The sequence below is a fragment of the Lentinus tigrinus genome, assembly GCF_003813185.1.
Source record: "Lentinus tigrinus ALCF2SS1-7 unplaced genomic scaffold L226scaffold_24, whole genome shotgun sequence".
Lineage (NCBI taxonomy): Eukaryota > Fungi > Basidiomycota > Agaricomycetes > Polyporales > Polyporaceae > Lentinus > Lentinus tigrinus.
In genome coordinates, this window is record NW_027137933.1 from 78449 (window position 1) to 96519 (window position 18071).

The following is an 18071-nucleotide window of genomic DNA, read 5'->3' on the forward strand; positions in this document are numbered from 1 at the left end:
ACGCCTATGAAGCTTGCTAGCGGCTTCTTCCGAAGCGAGACAAAGCAATCGGCAGCAACAAAGACGAAAGCTTACCTTAGCACCGTCTGGCAGCCATCTTGACCTAGGATCCTCCAGAAATCAGCCATATCGTCTTCCCGTGTGTGCAGTACAAGCCAGCACCAGTCATCCCTATCCAATTTCATCGTGCCATCGAACCCGTAGTATAGGATGGATCACAAGCCTGAGGTAGGTACAGAGTGAAGCAGATAGCATATGGGTGGTGAAGGAGGAGGGAACGCCCGTTGCCATGCGGCGCCCGCGCGCACGCCTGCCAATGTCGCGGCCCATTGCCGGTCCGAAGGGCCTGAAGTCCGAACGGATCGGAATGTATCTCCCTCGACAATCGTCCATTTGGGGAACACAATGCATGCATTAGCTCCAGACAAACTTTCTATGTACGAACACCCCGCCCGACGCTCCGAGTAGCCCGACCGACATCCAGATCATAGAGCCTGGGCCGACAGACAACGTGCTACTGAGCAGTGCCGAACGACACCACCGTCCCATGCGCCTGCCCTGCACGACATCTCCTCGTACCAAGCCGCCGCGCCATGCCCGCGCCATCCCACGCTGAGCGGCACCCCACCACTGCGCGCGCCCTAACATCCCCATACCACGCAGAGTGACGTGACTTACACACTGGTCGTGTGAGGCTCGGCATTGACCTCCATGCCGCCGCTGTTGCCCTCTGTATCGTTGTCTTCATCGTCGTCGTCGGTATCCTCGTTGATCATGGAGTTGACGAGGTCTTCGACCGCAAATTGATGGTCGTAGTACCTGGACATGGCGCTTGCATATGCAGCCATGAAGGCCCAGAAGACAACGGAGCAACCCAGGTGCACCGTGAGGGTGAATGATGGAGGCAAGTCGTCATGGCCCATGTGAGGGTATTCGCTAAGCTCGACCAAGCGGATACGCTATATGAGTCCGGGTGTCAGTGATGACCCGAGAGCGTCACTGAATGTACGTACTTGATCAGGTTTGAGCTCCGTCCTGTTGTTAATAGTGATGTGGTCGATGATCACAGGCTCCGTGAGTGCAGGGTTCTCCCTGTCTACCGAGGGGATGACCAAGAGAATGCCTATGAACAAGTACTGGCTTCAGCGCGTGTCGGAGTTGGTGTATGAGAAGCGTCACTCACTCGTAATGGGATCACATTCGACGATCTTGACGCTCGCGACGACTGCTCCAGTGAACCAGGTGCCACTGACGATGGTATCCTTGAGGTGAAACAAGACCTTTCCTCTCCTGCAGCGAACAATAGTGAGTAGAGTACAACACCAGTGGTAGAAGAAGGCCGACGTACTCGTACACAGCCATGGGTTTGAGGTTCTCGGTGAATCTGGGAGGAAGTCGTGATGTGGTGTTGAGTGAAAGGCGGAGTGAGCGGCAGACGGCACATATCTGGACAAAAGGACAAAGACGGATTGTCAGCCTGCGTCAAGCAACGCGACCCTCAACACTCTACCACGTGCGAATGCTCGTCAACACAATGCACTAGAACGGCTAGGTCCAGAGAACCTTGGCTGCACTGGACGAGGAAGAGACTATGTCGGACGGCCATCTGGAGTTGTGCGGCTGTTGTCACCAGCGGCGACCCGCGGTAGCACCGTACCGCTGGGGTGAACGGAAGAAGGGTCCCATGGAAAGCTTTCCTAGTCGCTCGGACGTTCTCTGCACAGCGGCGAGCGCGGTTGAAGACAGGCTAGGGACGAGTCTGAGAGGCATGCAGCACCGTGCTCCTCGGCCCTCTTACCGCCACCGTAGCGCGTTTCTCACGGGTCTCTCTCACGGTCCCTAACGCCCTCCCAACTTTCCCTCTCCTCATCCTTCGCTCCTAGCCTATCCTTGCTTTCCACGTCGTCGCGACTCCTTAATGAGAACATCGGTGACGCCTGCAAGTTCAACATCGCGAAGTCCCTTGATCCCGCGCGCGGGACGAAGGCGCGAGCTCCGGAGTCGCGCCAGACTTCCGGAAGGGTGCTGCTGTCGGACAACTCGAGGATAAGCTCTGGAGTGGGCGCGTTATTGTGGAAAGGGGATCTCTGGTGGATCGGCGTGCGCTGACGGTGAGTTCAATTCTGTGTCTCCTGCGAGTTGGGTCGCTGAACATCGTAAAACTGTTTAGTCCTGTCGGGCCCATTCTATCTGTACAAGCCCTACGAACTGGCTATGAAACGACCGCGCGCACAACTCGTCGCGCTATCCATGCGTTTCCTCCCATACATTACAACGTGCTCCACACCGTCGTCTCGTTCATTGCGTAGCTACCCCATAAATGTGCTTGTGGTGAAGCGAGTGATGTACTCGTTTACTGTTCCCCGGTCAACCCGAGAATAACAGCTACTACGAGCACAATGAGGGTGGCGAAGGCCATCTTGGTGCAGTACTGAGGCACGAAATTGGTCTATAACCAAGCGAATAGAGATGGTTGAGACTCACAGACGTCGAACCTGAACGCACCACCTCATCCTCATCTTCGACATTATCGGCCTCTTCGAAGAGCTCCGGGTCTTCAGGGCCTGTTGACCACCAGCATGAGCATCCAATCAGCTCTCGATCTACTAAGTGCTTACCGGCTTCGGCACGCCAAACCACACATGAAGACGCCGTGCTCTCGTTCATGATACCCGCCGCAATGTAGAAGCGATAACCTGCAGCGGTGGCACTGGGCTTATAATGAGACTGCGTACAAAGTCAGATTAGTGGAGACAATAATGCCGCTAATAGATCCACGTACATCTAGGGCGAGAACTTTGGCGCGCTCTGCGAAATCGCGAGTCAATCAGATTGTGATCAACGTCCCCAACCCGAGGACGTACTGGGAACGGAAAGTGTACACATCTTCCCGGCTCTCAGGTCCCAAATGTCGATCTGACCCACAGAGCTGCCACCAACCAGTGCGTGACCCCCATGGATGAAGTGTACAGGCGTGGGGTACGGTTCTCCGACGGCGTGATCGAAGAGGCCCACAGGGACTTCAGTGTCCATCCTGTAGACATCAAAACCGCTCACTAGGTTCGAGACGGCTATGTTTCCCAAGTTGCTGATACTTGTGCCAGCGCTGAGACATATCATTTAGGTGTACGATCATTAAAGTAGGAAACTACTGACATCATGCACTGCAGCGGGATGGTCCGCACGCGCATCCAGCTATTTCCGGCCTGAAAAATACTGTACACAGTCTAGTCAGCGAAAATAACACTAGAAGATAAGTTCATGCAATTACTGGATGCCATGATGAAGGTACGACACGAGAAGCGTTGATAGGGTCTGAGACGTCGACCAATGCAGGCTAGTGATAATGATCTCCTTGTACTCATTATGAGAGCTCTTCGGGGGTTCCGGAAGTGTTCGTTCGCGTACAAAGCGACGAGCTGCTCCAAGTAATCAGTGAGATGTTCTGAGTCAGAGAGGGGGGGGGCTTACCAGAGCTTCGCCACCGCCAAACCTTGAGCTCCCGGTGCGCTCCGGATGCGACACAGTCGCTCTCGATGGCGAGGCATTCCACTGGGTATCGATGAGCATAGAATCCATTAACGTAAACAGCATTCTGTAGGATGGAATGAGGCTGCTGAAGGCGATGTGAATAAGTCGCAAAGTCACGCACAGGCGTCACAGTGAGCAATGCTATATTGCCATCCTTGCCTCCGCACAACAAGGCGTCCTCACGGTATGGCATCCATGCGAGCGACAAAATAGGGCTCTTCCCACAGTATGCAATGAGAAGAGTTCCATTCTCAACCAGCCAAATGCAGACTTTGCCGTCCAACCCAGAGGTGGCGAGATAGGTTCCTTGGGCGCTAAATGCCACCGCTGTGATACCTTGAGAGTGGCCATTGGATAGCCGGCATACTTCTTCGTACCGTCTCTTACCCATGGGTAGACCTGTGTGTCGCAGGATAGTGGAGGTGGCTGGTAGTGGGAGGAAACAAGGAGAACGAGGCAACAAGTGGCGCGTGCGTCTCGAGTCGCGCCCAACCACGAGGCCCGCGCCCTGGGCTCCGTCGCCGCAGTGGCTCCTTCCCGCCTTTGATATGGTGCTTTGTTCAAGACACAGCCAAGGGAGACTATGATATGTTTATGCAGCCTTCCGGGCGTGGATGCTCAGCGCGAACGGCCACACAGACTCTGACAACTCGAAACATGCAAGTCAAACCCCCTCAGAAGTCGCGCTTTAGAGCTATCGGCGGTTCCAAACCCGGTCAGCTGGATCACAACCAGCCCAAGAGACTCCTCCGTCACCCCGGGTCAACTTTGACCTTCGCTACTTTCAACTCCCTCACCGCTACAAGTGGCACGGACCTCTCGCAAGCCGATGACGGTCCAGGCGATCCGCGTCGCATCGTAATTGAGAAAATTCCTGGGGATCCTATCAGTAGCTGGCGATTCGTTCTACCTGCAGAACATGCACCAGGAGTCCGCGATGAGGGGAAATGGCCGAGGGTGGTGAAAATCTGCGGGTACGACATAGCGCTGTTTCGCCCTTAACTTCGCATCTAATGTGTATGCATCTGCTCGCAGAAATTTAGCGGTTGTCTCTCAAGATCAGTGGGACATATACAAGCTAGACCCTGCTTATCGATGCTACATCCCCGCCCCTCCACAACACCCCATCATCTCACGCAGAGTTCCAGAAGAAGAGAATGTTCAGAACCAGAACAACAAGCGATGCGCATCGGCTGAGAAGGAGGAGCATACTCGGAAGAAGACTTGCGGATCATCCCAGGAGGAGTCGGAGTCCGGCTCAGGGGGCAGAGAAGGGAGCTCTGGAACGACCTCAACACAGGAGCCCAACGTCGAGAGGACTCCCAGCGATGACGTGATCATGAACGATGTACATCGCGATACTCACACCGCGAGCATGAGCCAGCAGGAATCGGTGAACGGCTCCCAGGCGTCGCATCATGATCTACCGCTTCAGACGGAGTCAACTCCGGATGCTACCGCGAACAGGACTGGTAACAGCAGCGCACAGCATACACGAGGGAGGCCCTCAACTCCGCCTTGCGAGAACGCCATGCCATCGGCCTCGCCAACCCCACTCACCGCTGAGGGCATCACCAAGACTCCCTCTTCAGCACCGTGCTGCGACAAGCCTAACGGATCAACCTCGAACCCGCTCAGTGCTCAGGTCACAATGGAAGTCCCTTCAGCGACGTCTAGCGACAACGCTAGCACGCCCGCATCGACCCAGTGCCTAGACGCGGACGGCGTAACGGGGGCCTCGATGACGGAGGTTCCCAGTCAAGCGCCAGCAACTACGCCACCCTGTACTTCCTCTGAAGAGGTCGGGGGGAGATGTGCGATCAATAACACCTCCGGTAGCTTCTCGGACGCCCCAAGATCGAATGACGCCAACCAACAAGCTCCTGTTCACTCTCCTGCGGTTCAATCTTTGCACGCCGACGATGTTCAGGGTGAGAGCACGGCCGATAACACGTCCGAGGACCCCACCCAGCCTGGTAGCTTCCCGGCTGACATTCCGGTGTCAAATGGACCCAACCAGCGACCACCCACATGCTCTCCTGTATACTCTTCCGCAGGCCCAGGTTCAAGCCCGGAGGGAACTCATGGGAGAACTGCTACATACCCGTCAGACCCATGCACTGAGCCGGGCTCTGGTTCACATCCTACAGTTAATCGCTGCGAACGTGGAGACGTGGAGATGGATGATGTTGCACCCTCCTCGAGCAGTAGCGGTGGAAGCGGAAACATGTCATGTGGAACTCATCCTCCTCCTCAAGTTGTTCCACGAGCTGAGCATCACGACGTCGATGAGAATATGGTGGATGCGACTTCCCAGGCAGCTTCACCTCATGCGCATCCGCGCGCACCAGAAGTCGTCGATATAGACATGAACGAAAGTATGGCATCCGGGTACAATAACGAAGGATACTCACCAGACAACCGCGCCCGGCCTGCGAGTAAGTGCCAAGCGATCGGCAGCTCGTCGTGACTACGAAATCTAATAGATCATTGCCAGGGCCGCGCGACGATGAAGAATTGGATGAGGACAGTCATAATCCTCATACTGGCAAACACAGACGGGTCAGCTCACCTCTGATCAAGGCTAGGGTGCCAAAACCACACGCTGAACGAGTAAGAATGAGAGAGGCGTGGATGCGATCCCGTTCGCACGGACAGGAAGTGGAGCGCAACCAGAAGTTCTGGGAGGAACTGTTCGCGCCTCAATTTCGTTCTATGGGTGAGTCTAGCTGGACGTGATGTGCTTTTGTAACCGACGTGTTGATGGTGCTATGTAGCTGGGCCTTTCGAGGCAAGCTACGACAGAGAGCCATCTCAAACGGCCAGTGACGGTGAGGTAGAGGCAGAGTTGCTCCGGCCGACCTTCAGTAATGCCGAAGAGTCACCCCAGCCTACTACCAATACTGCCGAGGAAGGGACGTCTCAGCCAGCCACCAGCAACGCTGGGACAGCCCATCCTCAGCCGTTCACCAGCAATGCAGAGTCGGATCCAGATGACATGGAAGTGGACCCCGCAGAAGACTCAGAAGCCGTGCGCCTGCAACAGCTTGAAGAGTCGCGTCGGAAGATGGCAGAGCTGGAGAAGGATAGACCCATATGGGAGGCACAAGCGAAGCGACGTGCGGAACAGGAGCGGAGGGCAGAGGAGGAGAAGACGAGACGCCAAGCGGACAGGACGCGACAACGTCAACAGCAAGAGCAGACCAATGCTCCACGAGCTACGCGAGGGCATGATCAACGCTCAACTTCGAACGCGCTTGCACAACGCACCGAGGCAGTGCAGAAGGTGATGCAGGACTGGGCCGAGATTCGAGCAAAGGACCGAAAAAAATGGGTGGGCAGGCTGTACAAGACAGCAACGGCGCTCGAACGCTTCAAAGAGCTCTCGAAAGACTTCGAACAGGCGAAGTTCGTGAAAGAATTGGGGCTCACCTATCAGGACATCCCGTGGCCCGTCTTGACCTTCCCCAGACGCATCCACTCCGACAACCTGACGTGGAAGGAGGTCGAGAAGTTCTTCGACGAGTTGAAGAAGACCGTGCGGCGGAACGAGTTCATCAGTATAGTCGCAAGGACCCAGAGACAGTTCCATCCAGATCGATGGAGTGGGCGGGGTATACTGGGGGCTCTGGATGACGGGATACGGGAGCACGTGGAGAGGGCCATCAATACCGTTGCACAGACGTGCACGCCTATTCTGCGAAAGGCGAAAGGAATTTCAGACAGCTTGCATACGTAGTCGGGATGTACATACCATACCTGACGAGTACTCAGTACTCAGCAATCGGTGCGCGGACACCGTGCGTGCAAGTTCAGCTGCTGAACGGGAGTACAAGGGTACTGACTCTTTCGGCTCCGCAAGGGTCGAAGATAGAGCAAGCAGGTGGATGTGGATGTGCCAGAAGTCAACTTGTAAATAGAGCGAGCGTACAGCAATTGTGAGCGACGAGAGTGACCTAGCGCGCGCAGGTGCACAAGTGCAGGTTGCGCTGGGCGTTACTTCCGGGTTTCCGGTCCTAGACGGAGGATGCCGAAGGCTGGTGACCCAGGCGCTAATGGCCGTCCGAGGGCTAACTCTTTCATTCCGGAACCACTGCAAATCTCTCCTTCTTAGACACTGGAGTCCTCATCGACGAACATGTCTCTTGGCAACATCAAGCGTAGTATACTTGACTGGCTCCGGATTGAGCTTCAAAACACCAATTCCAGCAGCGAGGGTGAGTTAGTGACTTGGTGGCTCGGTGGCTCGGTGGCTCGGTGGCTCGGAGCTCGGAGCTCGGTGACCCTCCAACGGGCTATTCGCTTTCCGGTATATTGTGCTGACATATCCTTCCCTAGATATAACCTGTCCTCCTTCAGGCGAGGTAGAAGGAACGCCGCCTGGTGATGGGAGTTTGTGCGCAATTCACATTCTCCCCGCGGAACTCCTGTCACTCGTCTTCAAGGACGTGCTAGAAGACTATCTACACGGTTCTACGTACTGTCTCTCAAACCGCGATGAAGCACGTGTGGACACCTCCTCGCTAATAGCCATCACTCATGTGTGTCGCTGGTGGAGAGACGTCGCCGTCGGATGTCCCTTGTTCTGGTCACGCATTGAGAACGGACACATCGAGCGGTCAAGGACCTTCTTGGAACGCTCTCAGGATGTTCCGATTTCCCTCTATCTCACCACTGCTGGTGTATCCCTCAGGTCACAACCTTTCGATGTCGGAAGTCGTTTGCGACGACTTGATGTCCACGTCCTTCCCGAGGCTAGCGATGTTATCTCCGTACTTCCTCGCTTCGCTTCGCTCCCCTCATTGGAGTGTGTCACCCTGACACACAGCCATTTTGCCCTTCCTGTGGCTCCTCCCCTGGAAGGCATATTGCTGTTCGAAGCGCCAGTGTTGCCACTCAAAGCCCTCGCCATCGAGCGAGTGCTCAAATGGATTCCCACCAACAGCTTCCCATGCCTTACTCACCTTTACGTCGACTTCAGTTCTCGGCGAGAGGATGCTATGCAGCTGATCAAGTTCGTCGATGTGCTGCGCAACGCCCCTCGAGTGGAGTTCGTCCACGTATCTGAGTTCTCGTGGGCTCACGGGCAATCCGCCCCCACCACTCCTCCTGTCCCCCTTCGACACTTGCGTCTTCTCCTCATCGGATATACAAGTATGGAAGTGGCATTTGTTCTACTCGCCTCCGTCATCCTGCCCCGACATGCCTTTGTGCGTCTTCACGATGTGTTCGTGCACGATAGGCACCCGACGCTTCCCTCCTTGCCCCATCTACCAGTCCTGGAGGAGGTAGACCAGTTGGAGCTTGTCACCGAAGGAGGCAGCTTGCGTTTGGTAGCGGAATGCGCCTCCTCAGGTCTATGGTTGCAGTGTGCTTTCGACCTTTGGGAGAGCGGAAGCAGGCGTCGCTTAGATCGGTGGTTGTTGGGACTCCTTCAGACTGCCCTCCCTTTCCGCAATGTGTCTACCCTCCTCCTGTCTTTGGGCGAGCACGTCGACCTCATCTCCCTCCTGCTTCCGAGCTTCACCGGCCTCACTGAGATTCGCCTTGTCACCGACATCCACTACGAGAAGAAGGCTGGTCAACAGATGGCACGCCGGTCGGTCGCACGTGCACTCTATGCATCTCTGGCAGCGTCGCCTCAGGGTGTGTCCCACGTTTGTCCTTTACTTCGCACTCTATGCGTGGACATCTCGGTTGGATCGCATCCTATCATTCCCAACATCTATGCCCCCTACATCGCGGACATGGTGTCCAGTCGATCTGAAGTAGGACTGCCTGTTCTCTTGGTGGGCGTCCAACCATTCGCCGGCAGCAGATGGAGTGGTGTTTCCACTTTCGAGGAAGTTGATGCACAACTTATGCGCATCCGGGACTTCAACCAAGTGCAAATCCTCCCACCGGGACCTTTCCTCTCACCTTTCTTGGAGCGGCTCTGCTGGAACTTCGACGAACAGGAGAAGTACTGGGACTTAGACATTATGTATAAGCCGATGTATAATCAATGAACCGTGGATCACTTGTCGTCATGTACCACGTATTGTATGGAACAGCAGAGAGTGTAAATATATACGAGGCGATTGGCAATTCCATCTCGAATAAGACCAGATAATAATCCGGAAGGACTCCTCACGATACCCACTCATGAGGTCCGACCGGCGAGGAGGCTGTACCAAGCTGGTCACGCAGTGGTGGTGGTTCCAAGCCAGCGCACAGCGGTGAGCTTGACTTCTGTTTCTACCACACCGTGATGAGGCGGCGAAGATTTGATATATTCCGAGGAAGTTCAAACAGACGTCGGAATACCGCGCAAGCCGGCCCGCACTCTCTCGCACTACCCGCAACGGAGGTGAGCTCCTAATGGAGGCAAGTAGGCACATGAGACGTAGCTCTACAGTCCATGCCCGCGAGCTGCTCCCTCCAGCTCGTCCTGCCGTACGAACTGTGCCCGTTCTTGCGCTACTTGACGAGCATGGTGCGTCCGAACCCGCGCTGGTCGTACGTGAACACGATAACGCCACATCCACGTACTCGCAGTGCGCCCCTCCGTACCGCCCGATGTGCTCCTCGAAGCCGTGAACGAAGAGTAGCACAGCGCGCGTGGGAGAGCGTGGGGTATGTTCATGTATGGTGCGCTCGACGTCGGTCCATCGCGTTGGGAACGTTTTCGTAGAATGGGGAAGGACAAATGCCAAGTCGATTTGACGGCATTGCAAGGCATAGGGTGACTGAGGCAGTTGGAGGCCGACCCCCGCGTTGGAGATCCCGGAGCCTGTACGTGACAGCGACGAGGATCTGCTTGTTGAGGATATTCTGTCTCGGTGCATCTTCGACCGCCTCATAAGACAGAACTGACCTGACTGAGCGACTGAGCGACTACAATTGGGCTAGCTTGCTATCTCTGCTGACCGATTCTACTTGTGAAGCGACGAGAATTCTACACAAGAGGAAGCAGTAGAAGGGGCCATGACGATGGATGGTAGGGGATGAAGGAGAGTGCTGCCGTTGCTCGAATAGTCTCGTCCGACTGTCCGGCGTTTGGCATACGCGGCCCGGAGATCCCGAGGGCTTCCGACACATGTCGTCGTGTCCGGGGCCCCTCGCTAAGTCTTTCTTTGTCCATGCACATGCTGCCCTCGATTCAATCACTCGTCTGGCCCTCAGGCCTCAGCACCAGCCACCTCCTTCGACCCGCCACTCACCTAGCGAGATGGACGACCCCGACGCGTCCACCCTCTACACCTTCTCTGCATCGGCTCCCATGCAGCCTCATGGTGAAGTCACGTACCTCTACTTCGCCGCACCTGTAGCTCCAGATGTCGTCCTGGATGCGCTCCCAACAATATCGAGACAGTTCTATTCGGAGTGAGCAATCTGACCGTATTGTAGTGGCGCAGTAGCTAATCAGCTAATCATACCATAGCGGCCTCAACGTCAAGAACGAGAACTTCAACGAGGCCATAGACGTGGAAGAGGATGCCTGTGGTTTGCCACCCCCTGATCGACTGCGCGAGGCTCGCGGTATGTCCTGTTCTCACTTCTCACTGTGTCGTTCTGAAACTTACTACCTGAACAGCGCGGTCGGCCTCAGTCGCCTCCACTGCACCGTTTACTTCCCCTCCACCCCCTTCTCGATCAGCATCCGTCACCTCCACAAAGGAGGGTATGACTCGTACGCCGACTCCATCGTTGGGCCGAAGTCCAGGGCCATCCACGCGCACTGCAACTCCTACTGGATCATCGACGAGAGGGCCTCCTTCCGACTTCGAAGCCTACCTTCCCCCTCGAATTCTCACGCGCTCTCAGTCTCGGTCATCCCTCCGCAATGCTAGCGCAGGTCCCAGCACTGCTCGAAGCAGCCCCGCTCCCCACAGTACTGTTTCCAGCACCACACAAACTCGCCCTGCTCGTGGCACCGTGGTCACCCCCGTAAGCAGCGTAGGGGATCTGGGATACTCGGCATTCCTGGCCAGTTTACGCTATGCAGCCACTGCGCCGGTACGTAAGGATGACTCTTTCTTCGAACACCATGTCTTAACATCTTGCCCTAGGTCGTGGAAGTCCGGTACAGGCGTCAGAAGAGACAGTGCCACCCGACCCGGGAGGAGCAGGAGAAGGGTCTATCATACAAGACCTTCTGGTTCGAGTGTTGGGGTGACGAGAACATAGCGAACCCCCCTCCCGACATTGCTGATCATCGTGAGCTCACGATTGGGGACCTATTCTGCTATTGGATGCCGGTGTCTCTCGATCCCACCATGTGGCTGTGGAGTTTTGGCCGTGACGGACGTCCGCACTGGTTACCTGTGTTGCAGGGACACGTGCGTATCGAGGATGACCGTAAGTTGACACTGACGGAGAGTCACAAACCTTCTTGGGCGAAGGACGAGCGGTATCGAAAGAGACTCTTGCAGCAGGAGCAGGAACGTCGCCAGATGGAGCGCCAAAATGGCAAAGGCAAGGGCAGAGGTACGTTGTATCCGTATGCTTTGTGACGATCAGTCTCTGACTAGATTTTCAGCTACCTGACAGGCTATATCCCGGGCGAGCTCTGGTGAAGCTACCGTCCTGCAGATGCCCGTCCAAGATTATCAGGAACTTTCGCCATAGGGTCACTTGCTTGTTTGTCGCTACCTACATTTCTCTTTCACGTGTATTCGTCCACCGATCTCTCTATTATAGCAAACTCTGTACAAGGGACAGTCGAACCTCAGCGTCCAGCAGAGCGGTGTGTCTGCGGCAGTTTTCTCTCCGTCCGGTCATCGATGCTCGCGACCTCCCGCTCGCTCGCGCATCGTTCTAAGGACCTTAGTAGCACTCTGTACTTTGAATAGCCGCCATTGGACAGGATCCACGCCAATTTGATGGCCGTTGCATAACAGCAGGGTAATCGTGGCGCGAGTGCGTCCGGCTCGACTCCCGCTGCGGGTAGCCCAACTTCGTCTTCTTTCCGCTACGCGCCTTTGCTCTCATCCCCGCATACGGCATCGACGAAGCTGGATCATTACTCCGGAACCCTCAGAGGAGGTGAACGTCGGAGAGTGGTGACACTTTTCAAGGCGCGTGACGTCATGTGTTTTGAGGTCCCGGGTTCGGAGGCTTGCCGGCGTCTCCAACGTATCGTCAGCTCCGTTCGCACGCGCCACTCAGTGACTCTCACCTCCCATCCACGTCTCAATGAGCCAGATGAGCGACAGTAACACTGAAGATATCGATACCTTCCATCCCTTCCATCACAACTGGTTTGTTTTTGATAACCCTCCCGTGCAGGCTGCCACGAGTAAGTGTCTCTGTATGGCGCGAGCGCCCACCCCCATTCACCTTCGTGTATCCACAGCCCGTCAAGTGCGTTTCGCCACTGGTACGGCGCAGGGAAAGGCATCGCCGTCTCAGCGTCCCCTTCCTACTGCGTCTCGCCAGGCTATCAAGAACAAACCTCAGACTGATGCCTGTGCCTCTGCATCCCCCGGCCAGTGGCGGCGACTCCTAGCATTCGTGCTACCTCTGGCTGTGATGGCGATACTGGCTGCCTTTTGGATGCTGCAAGCTATGGATACCTACAGACTCCAGCGATTCCTCTCCTCGCTCACGGACGAGTCCTCACTGTCTTCCAACGCCAAATTACCGGCCTTCCTCAAAGAATCCGTTGACCACGCAGTCCAACAAGCCCTTCAGCGTCGCGTCCATGGGATGCGAGACTTCGCTTTTGCCGCTGATGGAGCCCGCATCGTCCCCGCGTTGACTTCTGTTGATGCGTCAGCTCAGAAGGTCAACGCGCCCGATGTCATCCTCCGAGACAACCTCGCGGGCGGACGCTGCTTCTCACTGGGCACCAGTGGTCAGGTTGGGGTCGCGATCCCGGCACTCATCTATCCCTCTCATCTCACCATCGAGCACATCCCAAAGTGCGTCGCCGAAGACATCGGGAAGGCGCCTCGGAGCATTCGGTGGTGGGGTGCAGTGGACGGCAAGCATAACCAGGAGCGGTACAAGTGGTACCTTACCACAGTAGCTGGGAGGTCTGCTTCCCCCACGGCTCCTCCCTTGACCCACGGTTACACCTTCGTTCATCTCGGTGACTTCGAGTATGATGTTCATGGTGGAGAGTATGTGCAGACGTTTGCCATGCGCGAGCTCGTTCACGTATCGGACATGTACTTCGGCGTGTTCGTCGTCGAAGTTCTTGACAATTGGGGAAGCTCTAGCACTTGCCTGTATCGGTTGCGGATTCATGGACAGATCGCGGCGAAGTAGAAGCATCCTTTTCCCTATCCGCCATCCACTGCTGGCCTACAGTTTGTACATCTTTTGTGTCATGTCGATATAGAGTCGTGTTCTTTGCAGAGACCAGTCCCCAGCTGGTGCCAAGGACCTTTATACCTCAAAGTCATTGTGCCACGCCTTCCCGAATTCTCGCAAAGATTCTCAAAGGTAAGCATCCCATATCAACGGTCATTTGCTGAGAGTACTATATAGCATTCGCTGCAACGAGCGCACCCCTCACTTCCCCGTACCAACGCTCCCCTCACGTGTGGCTGGCCGCACTACGCTCCGAATTCATCACGAGTGCGTACGTATAGCGCTGTTTCTTATACAATACGAGGACTCATAAACCCGTACCGTCAGACTACGATGGAAGAGGATTTCTATTTCACCGGCTCATCGACAGCGGCGCCCATGATGTCCGACGACTATTCGTACGGAGAGCAACCTACCACTCCCCAGCAACCCACCACTTCCGAGTACACTTCCGAGTACGATGCGAGGAGCATGCTACAAGGCCAAGGGTCCGGATTCTTCGGCGATGAGCTCCCCTACCCGTTAGGTTACGACCACCAGCATCACGCTCAACAGAGCATGCCCCAGGACTCTGCTGTATTCGGAGGTTCATTCTCCGAAGATCCGGTTGGGTGGTCACCGAGTTCGCAGCAGCCCTCACAACAATCGTGGCAAGGGACTTCTTACGACTTTGCCCCCCCGTCTCAACCTGTCCGATCTGCCACACCTCCCCATCACACGCTTCAGACAGGCATTCCCGCCACTCATGCTCGGTCGAATCATTTCCCACAACAGTATGGTACCGGAACCGTCAGAGCAGCCGCATATGTCCCCCAAGAAGGGCGCCCAACCCAGCAGATGCAGTACTCATCAGGATTCACCCATCAAGGCTCCGCACAGGCAGGCCTTCATTACGCTGACACTCAGCGCTCCTCGGCGCATGCAGGCATGCAGTATCACAGCTCTGCACAGGCAGGCAGGCAGGATTTCGATGATCATGCTCGTCCCGAACAGCAGCTGCATCATTACGGACAGGAGTCCGCTCACTGGGATGCTCCGCACTTCGCCTCAGTGCGACCTAGAGAGCACGAGACTCAGAACTATCACGATCCGAATCGCCAGTACAATCAGCCGTTCGTACCTCCGCATGCTCCGCACAATACCGGTGTATTCGCGTCTAGGGATGTTTCGGGGCGTGCACCACCAAGCTCAGTTCCTAGAGGTTATGCCCCTCAGGCGGCTTCTGCTGGAGAACCAGCTCCCGTTTCACGGGCTCGTCCCTCAGTTCATCCCGCCGCCTTCCCTGCTCCCACCATCCCCGGTGCCACCCAAGCACCCCGTCCTCCCGCCATCCCACGTTCCGCGGCCGCACCCCGTCCTCCGGCTGTACCACGTACTGCGGCCGCACCCCGTCCTCCCGCCGTACCACGTACTGCGGCCGCACCCCGTCCTCCCGCCATACCACCTACTGCGGCTGCACCCCGCCGTCCCGCCGTCCCGCATCCCGCGGCCGCGGGGCCTACTCCCGCTGTACTGCATCCCGCCGTATCCGCCAAGCCGCAGGCGCTACCTAAGCGCGCAGGAACAACTCTTGCAGCTTCTACAGCTCCTCGCGCTTCTTCACAACCCCGTCCAAAAGCTGCCTCACGGTCGCGAGCCAAAGCCGGCCCCTCGGGCAGTGTGGCAGCCAAAACTCCCTCTTATCGTGCAAACGACTTCAAGGGTACGGATTCAAGCGTTCCGACGGCCGAGAAATTCACCTTCGCACCTCCGCGCGACTCGAATGAGGAACAGCAAGGCTTCATGCCGCCACTAGACTTGGGACCTTATGCGGTCAGTTCAACACATCTGCATACCTTTCTGTCCGCTTACCTGACGGATATTGCTATAGACGCGGGATGATGTCCTGGAATTGTGGAACCTCTTGAGCGAAGAGGATCGCACGCTCCTACTAGAGTCGCATCCTAATGGGGTGGACGTCTCTCCGTCCGAAGGGAGTGGCGATGCAGACGAGACCAGAACCCCCAACGTACAACAATCGCAGACGAACCTACCTAATTCTGTCCCTCCATCGAGCAACATTGCTGGCTCAGCTGGCAGTGGTCCTTCGCGCCGAAGAACGGCATTCGTATCCGACGCCACTGACTCGGTATGTCCAACCTCTATTGAATTGGCCGGCCTGCTCATCTTGCATCACAACTGGCTCAGGATGATGATCCCACTCCGTCAATCCGTACTGCTAATCCAAAGGGAAAGGTCGGTCCTTACCTCTACTCGAGATGAAACAACTTGTCCGATCAACGTCCTCATGCCATGAAATTTACAGGAACGTGCTCAACCCGCGGCGCATCCCCATACGGATAGTAACAGCATCAACCCTGAGATAGGTACTGCTAGGCCGACAAGCAAGTCCACTCCGCAGTCAAGTACAACCTCTCATCGTGCGTCCGGAGGACTCCCTCATTTTGGCAATGCGGTTCTCAATGCTGTTAATGAGGTGGGACGGAGGATGGACCGAATCGAGTAAGTTCTAAGCTGTGTAAGACTCGTCAACTACCCCTCTAAAGCTTCTGTATGCAGACATAACGTCGCAGAGGGGCTCAAACACATGGAACACCAGATCTCGGAGTTGAAGACTGCTCCTCCTGCTCCGTCTAAGGTCTCGAAGGTGGCGTCCTCTTCTTCGAAGCGGAGACAAGCACGATCCGCGCGCTCCGTTGCTGCCCGTGCTCTTTCTGGTGCCTGTCAAGATGAACGTGAGGATTTCACTGCACAACTGGAAACCATTACCTCGGACACAGAAGAGCCCCCACCGCCAAAGCCGACAACGTCTGCATACCCATCTTCAGCCGCATATCCATCCCGAGCTGGCATGCCACCTTCAGGTTATCCCCCCTACCGGCAGTCAGCACCAGTCCCACAGTCCTTTCCAACACGTCCCTCATTTGCTACACCAGGCCCAGCACCGCATCCGCCGCATAGTACCATGGGAGCCTCTACTTCGAAGACGGCCGCGCCCTCCTCTACGCCTTCCTCTACGCCTTCGTCATCAACGGTAAAGCCAGGCGAGGTAGACAACACGATCATCAAAGCGCTCCAGAAGTACGTTCGGTTGCACCTCTGGCGCCAGCTATTGCAGATTCAGAAGAGCGAAGAGCTGCCGACACGCTGCAAACCGCTCACAGAGGAAGAGCACAAGTCATTCTTAGCGCTGCGACACAGCTACATCACAAGGGAGAACTTCCGCATCGATTTCACTCGTTCTTGGGCGAAGGATCCCTTCAATCGCGAGGTCAAGGCCTTCGTGGTCCAGGACTTTCTATCGCTCGCCAAGGGCGGCGAGTACTGCACAAACCCGCTCATTCCGACTTCCTATCTCAAGCCCCAGGTTGTCGAGGCGGTATTGGACTCTCACATGGAGTACGCATATTCTGAGTACCGCAAGCACACTGCAACGAAGGATGAGAAGACACTGGCAAAGCAACACGCCGCGAAGATGAGGAAACAAGTGGCGCAGCGCCAACAGACGGTGAGACACCACTCAGATCGGCCGATCGGACATATCTGACAAGTTACTGTTAGCTTCTCAGATGGCGCAAGGAGATCCTGGAGATCCTGGATCTGGAACGCCACCTTGTGCTTTTCGCTAATCTAGAGCCTTGTCATATGAGCGGCGACGAGGCCTCGATGCCTGGCGATGGCCGAAACACTCGGGTTCGTCTTTACTACATCATCGAGTCTGAATGGCAGAGCGAGGCCTTCAAATTATTCGTGCAAAAACTCGACCGGTGGTACATCTACTACTGGCGTCAGCGCGGCGGGGACACTCCACCAGGCGGTAACCCTCCTCGGATTCGCATCACGAATACAACCAATCCCAAGAAGGCTATCAGTCCTAAGGGGCCCAACGGCTTATGGCGCAACTGTTACGACGACGCGTGGTTGTCCAAGAAGACGCCTTATGAACTGGAGAGAATGGGTATCATCAACGAGGACTACGACTTCACGCTGCCCGAGGCCCCACCTATTCCCGAGGATGCATTGCTGTAGCTCGAACTTCATTCTAGATGTCAGCAGACTGTTGGAAGTGGACAGATATATTGCCGTATCAGATACCTTTCATCTGACCGTTGAACAGCAAGCGAGAATGCCCCTGCAGGTGAGTGCTCCCTCAGATAGCTTCGCAAATGCTGGCTTCTGCGCAACGGCTCGAAGGCGCTGTCGAGCCTCGGAGCTCGCCTGCGTGTGTCGGCCGGTGCTCT

General features: G+C 56.0%; 6 protein-coding genes across 6 annotated transcripts; 5 read left to right on the plus strand and 1 right to left on the minus strand.

Annotated features, from left to right (window-relative positions):
• Window positions 1-2838: 2838 nt before the first annotated feature.
• L226DRAFT_467330 (WD40 repeat-like protein) lies at window positions 2839-3922 on the minus strand (the record flags this gene model as incomplete). Its single annotated transcript, XM_067676049.1, has 5 exons — window positions 2839-3106; window positions 3157-3216; window positions 3272-3419; window positions 3472-3595; window positions 3653-3922. 5 exons carry the CDS (start codon window positions 3920-3922, stop codon window positions 2839-2841), a joined length of 870 nt encoding a protein of 289 aa, XP_067532756.1.
• A 2991-nt stretch (window positions 3923-6913) lies between these two features.
• Window positions 6914-7144, plus strand: L226DRAFT_442670 (uncharacterized protein; the record flags this gene model as incomplete). The annotated part of the gene is made up of 1 exon (XM_067674834.1): window positions 6914-7144. A coding segment is annotated over one exon (231 nt), but the record flags the coding sequence as incomplete, so codon positions are not given.
• A 525-nt stretch (window positions 7145-7669) lies between these two features.
• L226DRAFT_573254 (uncharacterized protein) lies at window positions 7670-9539 on the plus strand (the record flags this gene model as incomplete). Its single annotated transcript, XM_067684820.1, has 2 exons — window positions 7670-7748; window positions 7870-9539. 2 exons carry the CDS (start codon window positions 7670-7672, stop codon window positions 9537-9539), a joined length of 1749 nt encoding a protein of 582 aa, XP_067532758.1.
• Window positions 9540-10741: 1202 nt separating this feature from the next.
• On the plus strand, window positions 10742-12089 carry L226DRAFT_573255 (uncharacterized protein; the record flags this gene model as incomplete). The annotated part of the gene is made up of 5 exons (XM_067684821.1): window positions 10742-10896; window positions 10955-11052; window positions 11108-11529; window positions 11583-12000; window positions 12064-12089. 5 exons carry the CDS (start codon window positions 10742-10744, stop codon window positions 12087-12089), a joined length of 1119 nt encoding a protein of 372 aa, XP_067532759.1.
• A 991-nt stretch (window positions 12090-13080) lies between these two features.
• Window positions 13081-13785, plus strand: L226DRAFT_467353 (uncharacterized protein; the record flags this gene model as incomplete). The annotated part of the gene is made up of 1 exon (XM_067676053.1): window positions 13081-13785. The coding sequence occupies one exon, from the start codon at window positions 13081-13083 to the stop codon at window positions 13783-13785; it is 705 nt and encodes a 234-aa protein (XP_067532760.1).
• Window positions 13786-17397: 3612 nt separating this feature from the next.
• Window positions 17398-17859, plus strand: L226DRAFT_467414 (uncharacterized protein; the record flags this gene model as incomplete). Its single annotated transcript, XM_067676060.1, has 1 exon — window positions 17398-17859. A coding segment is annotated over one exon (462 nt), but the record flags the coding sequence as incomplete, so codon positions are not given.
• Window positions 17860-18071: the final 212 nt, after the last annotated feature.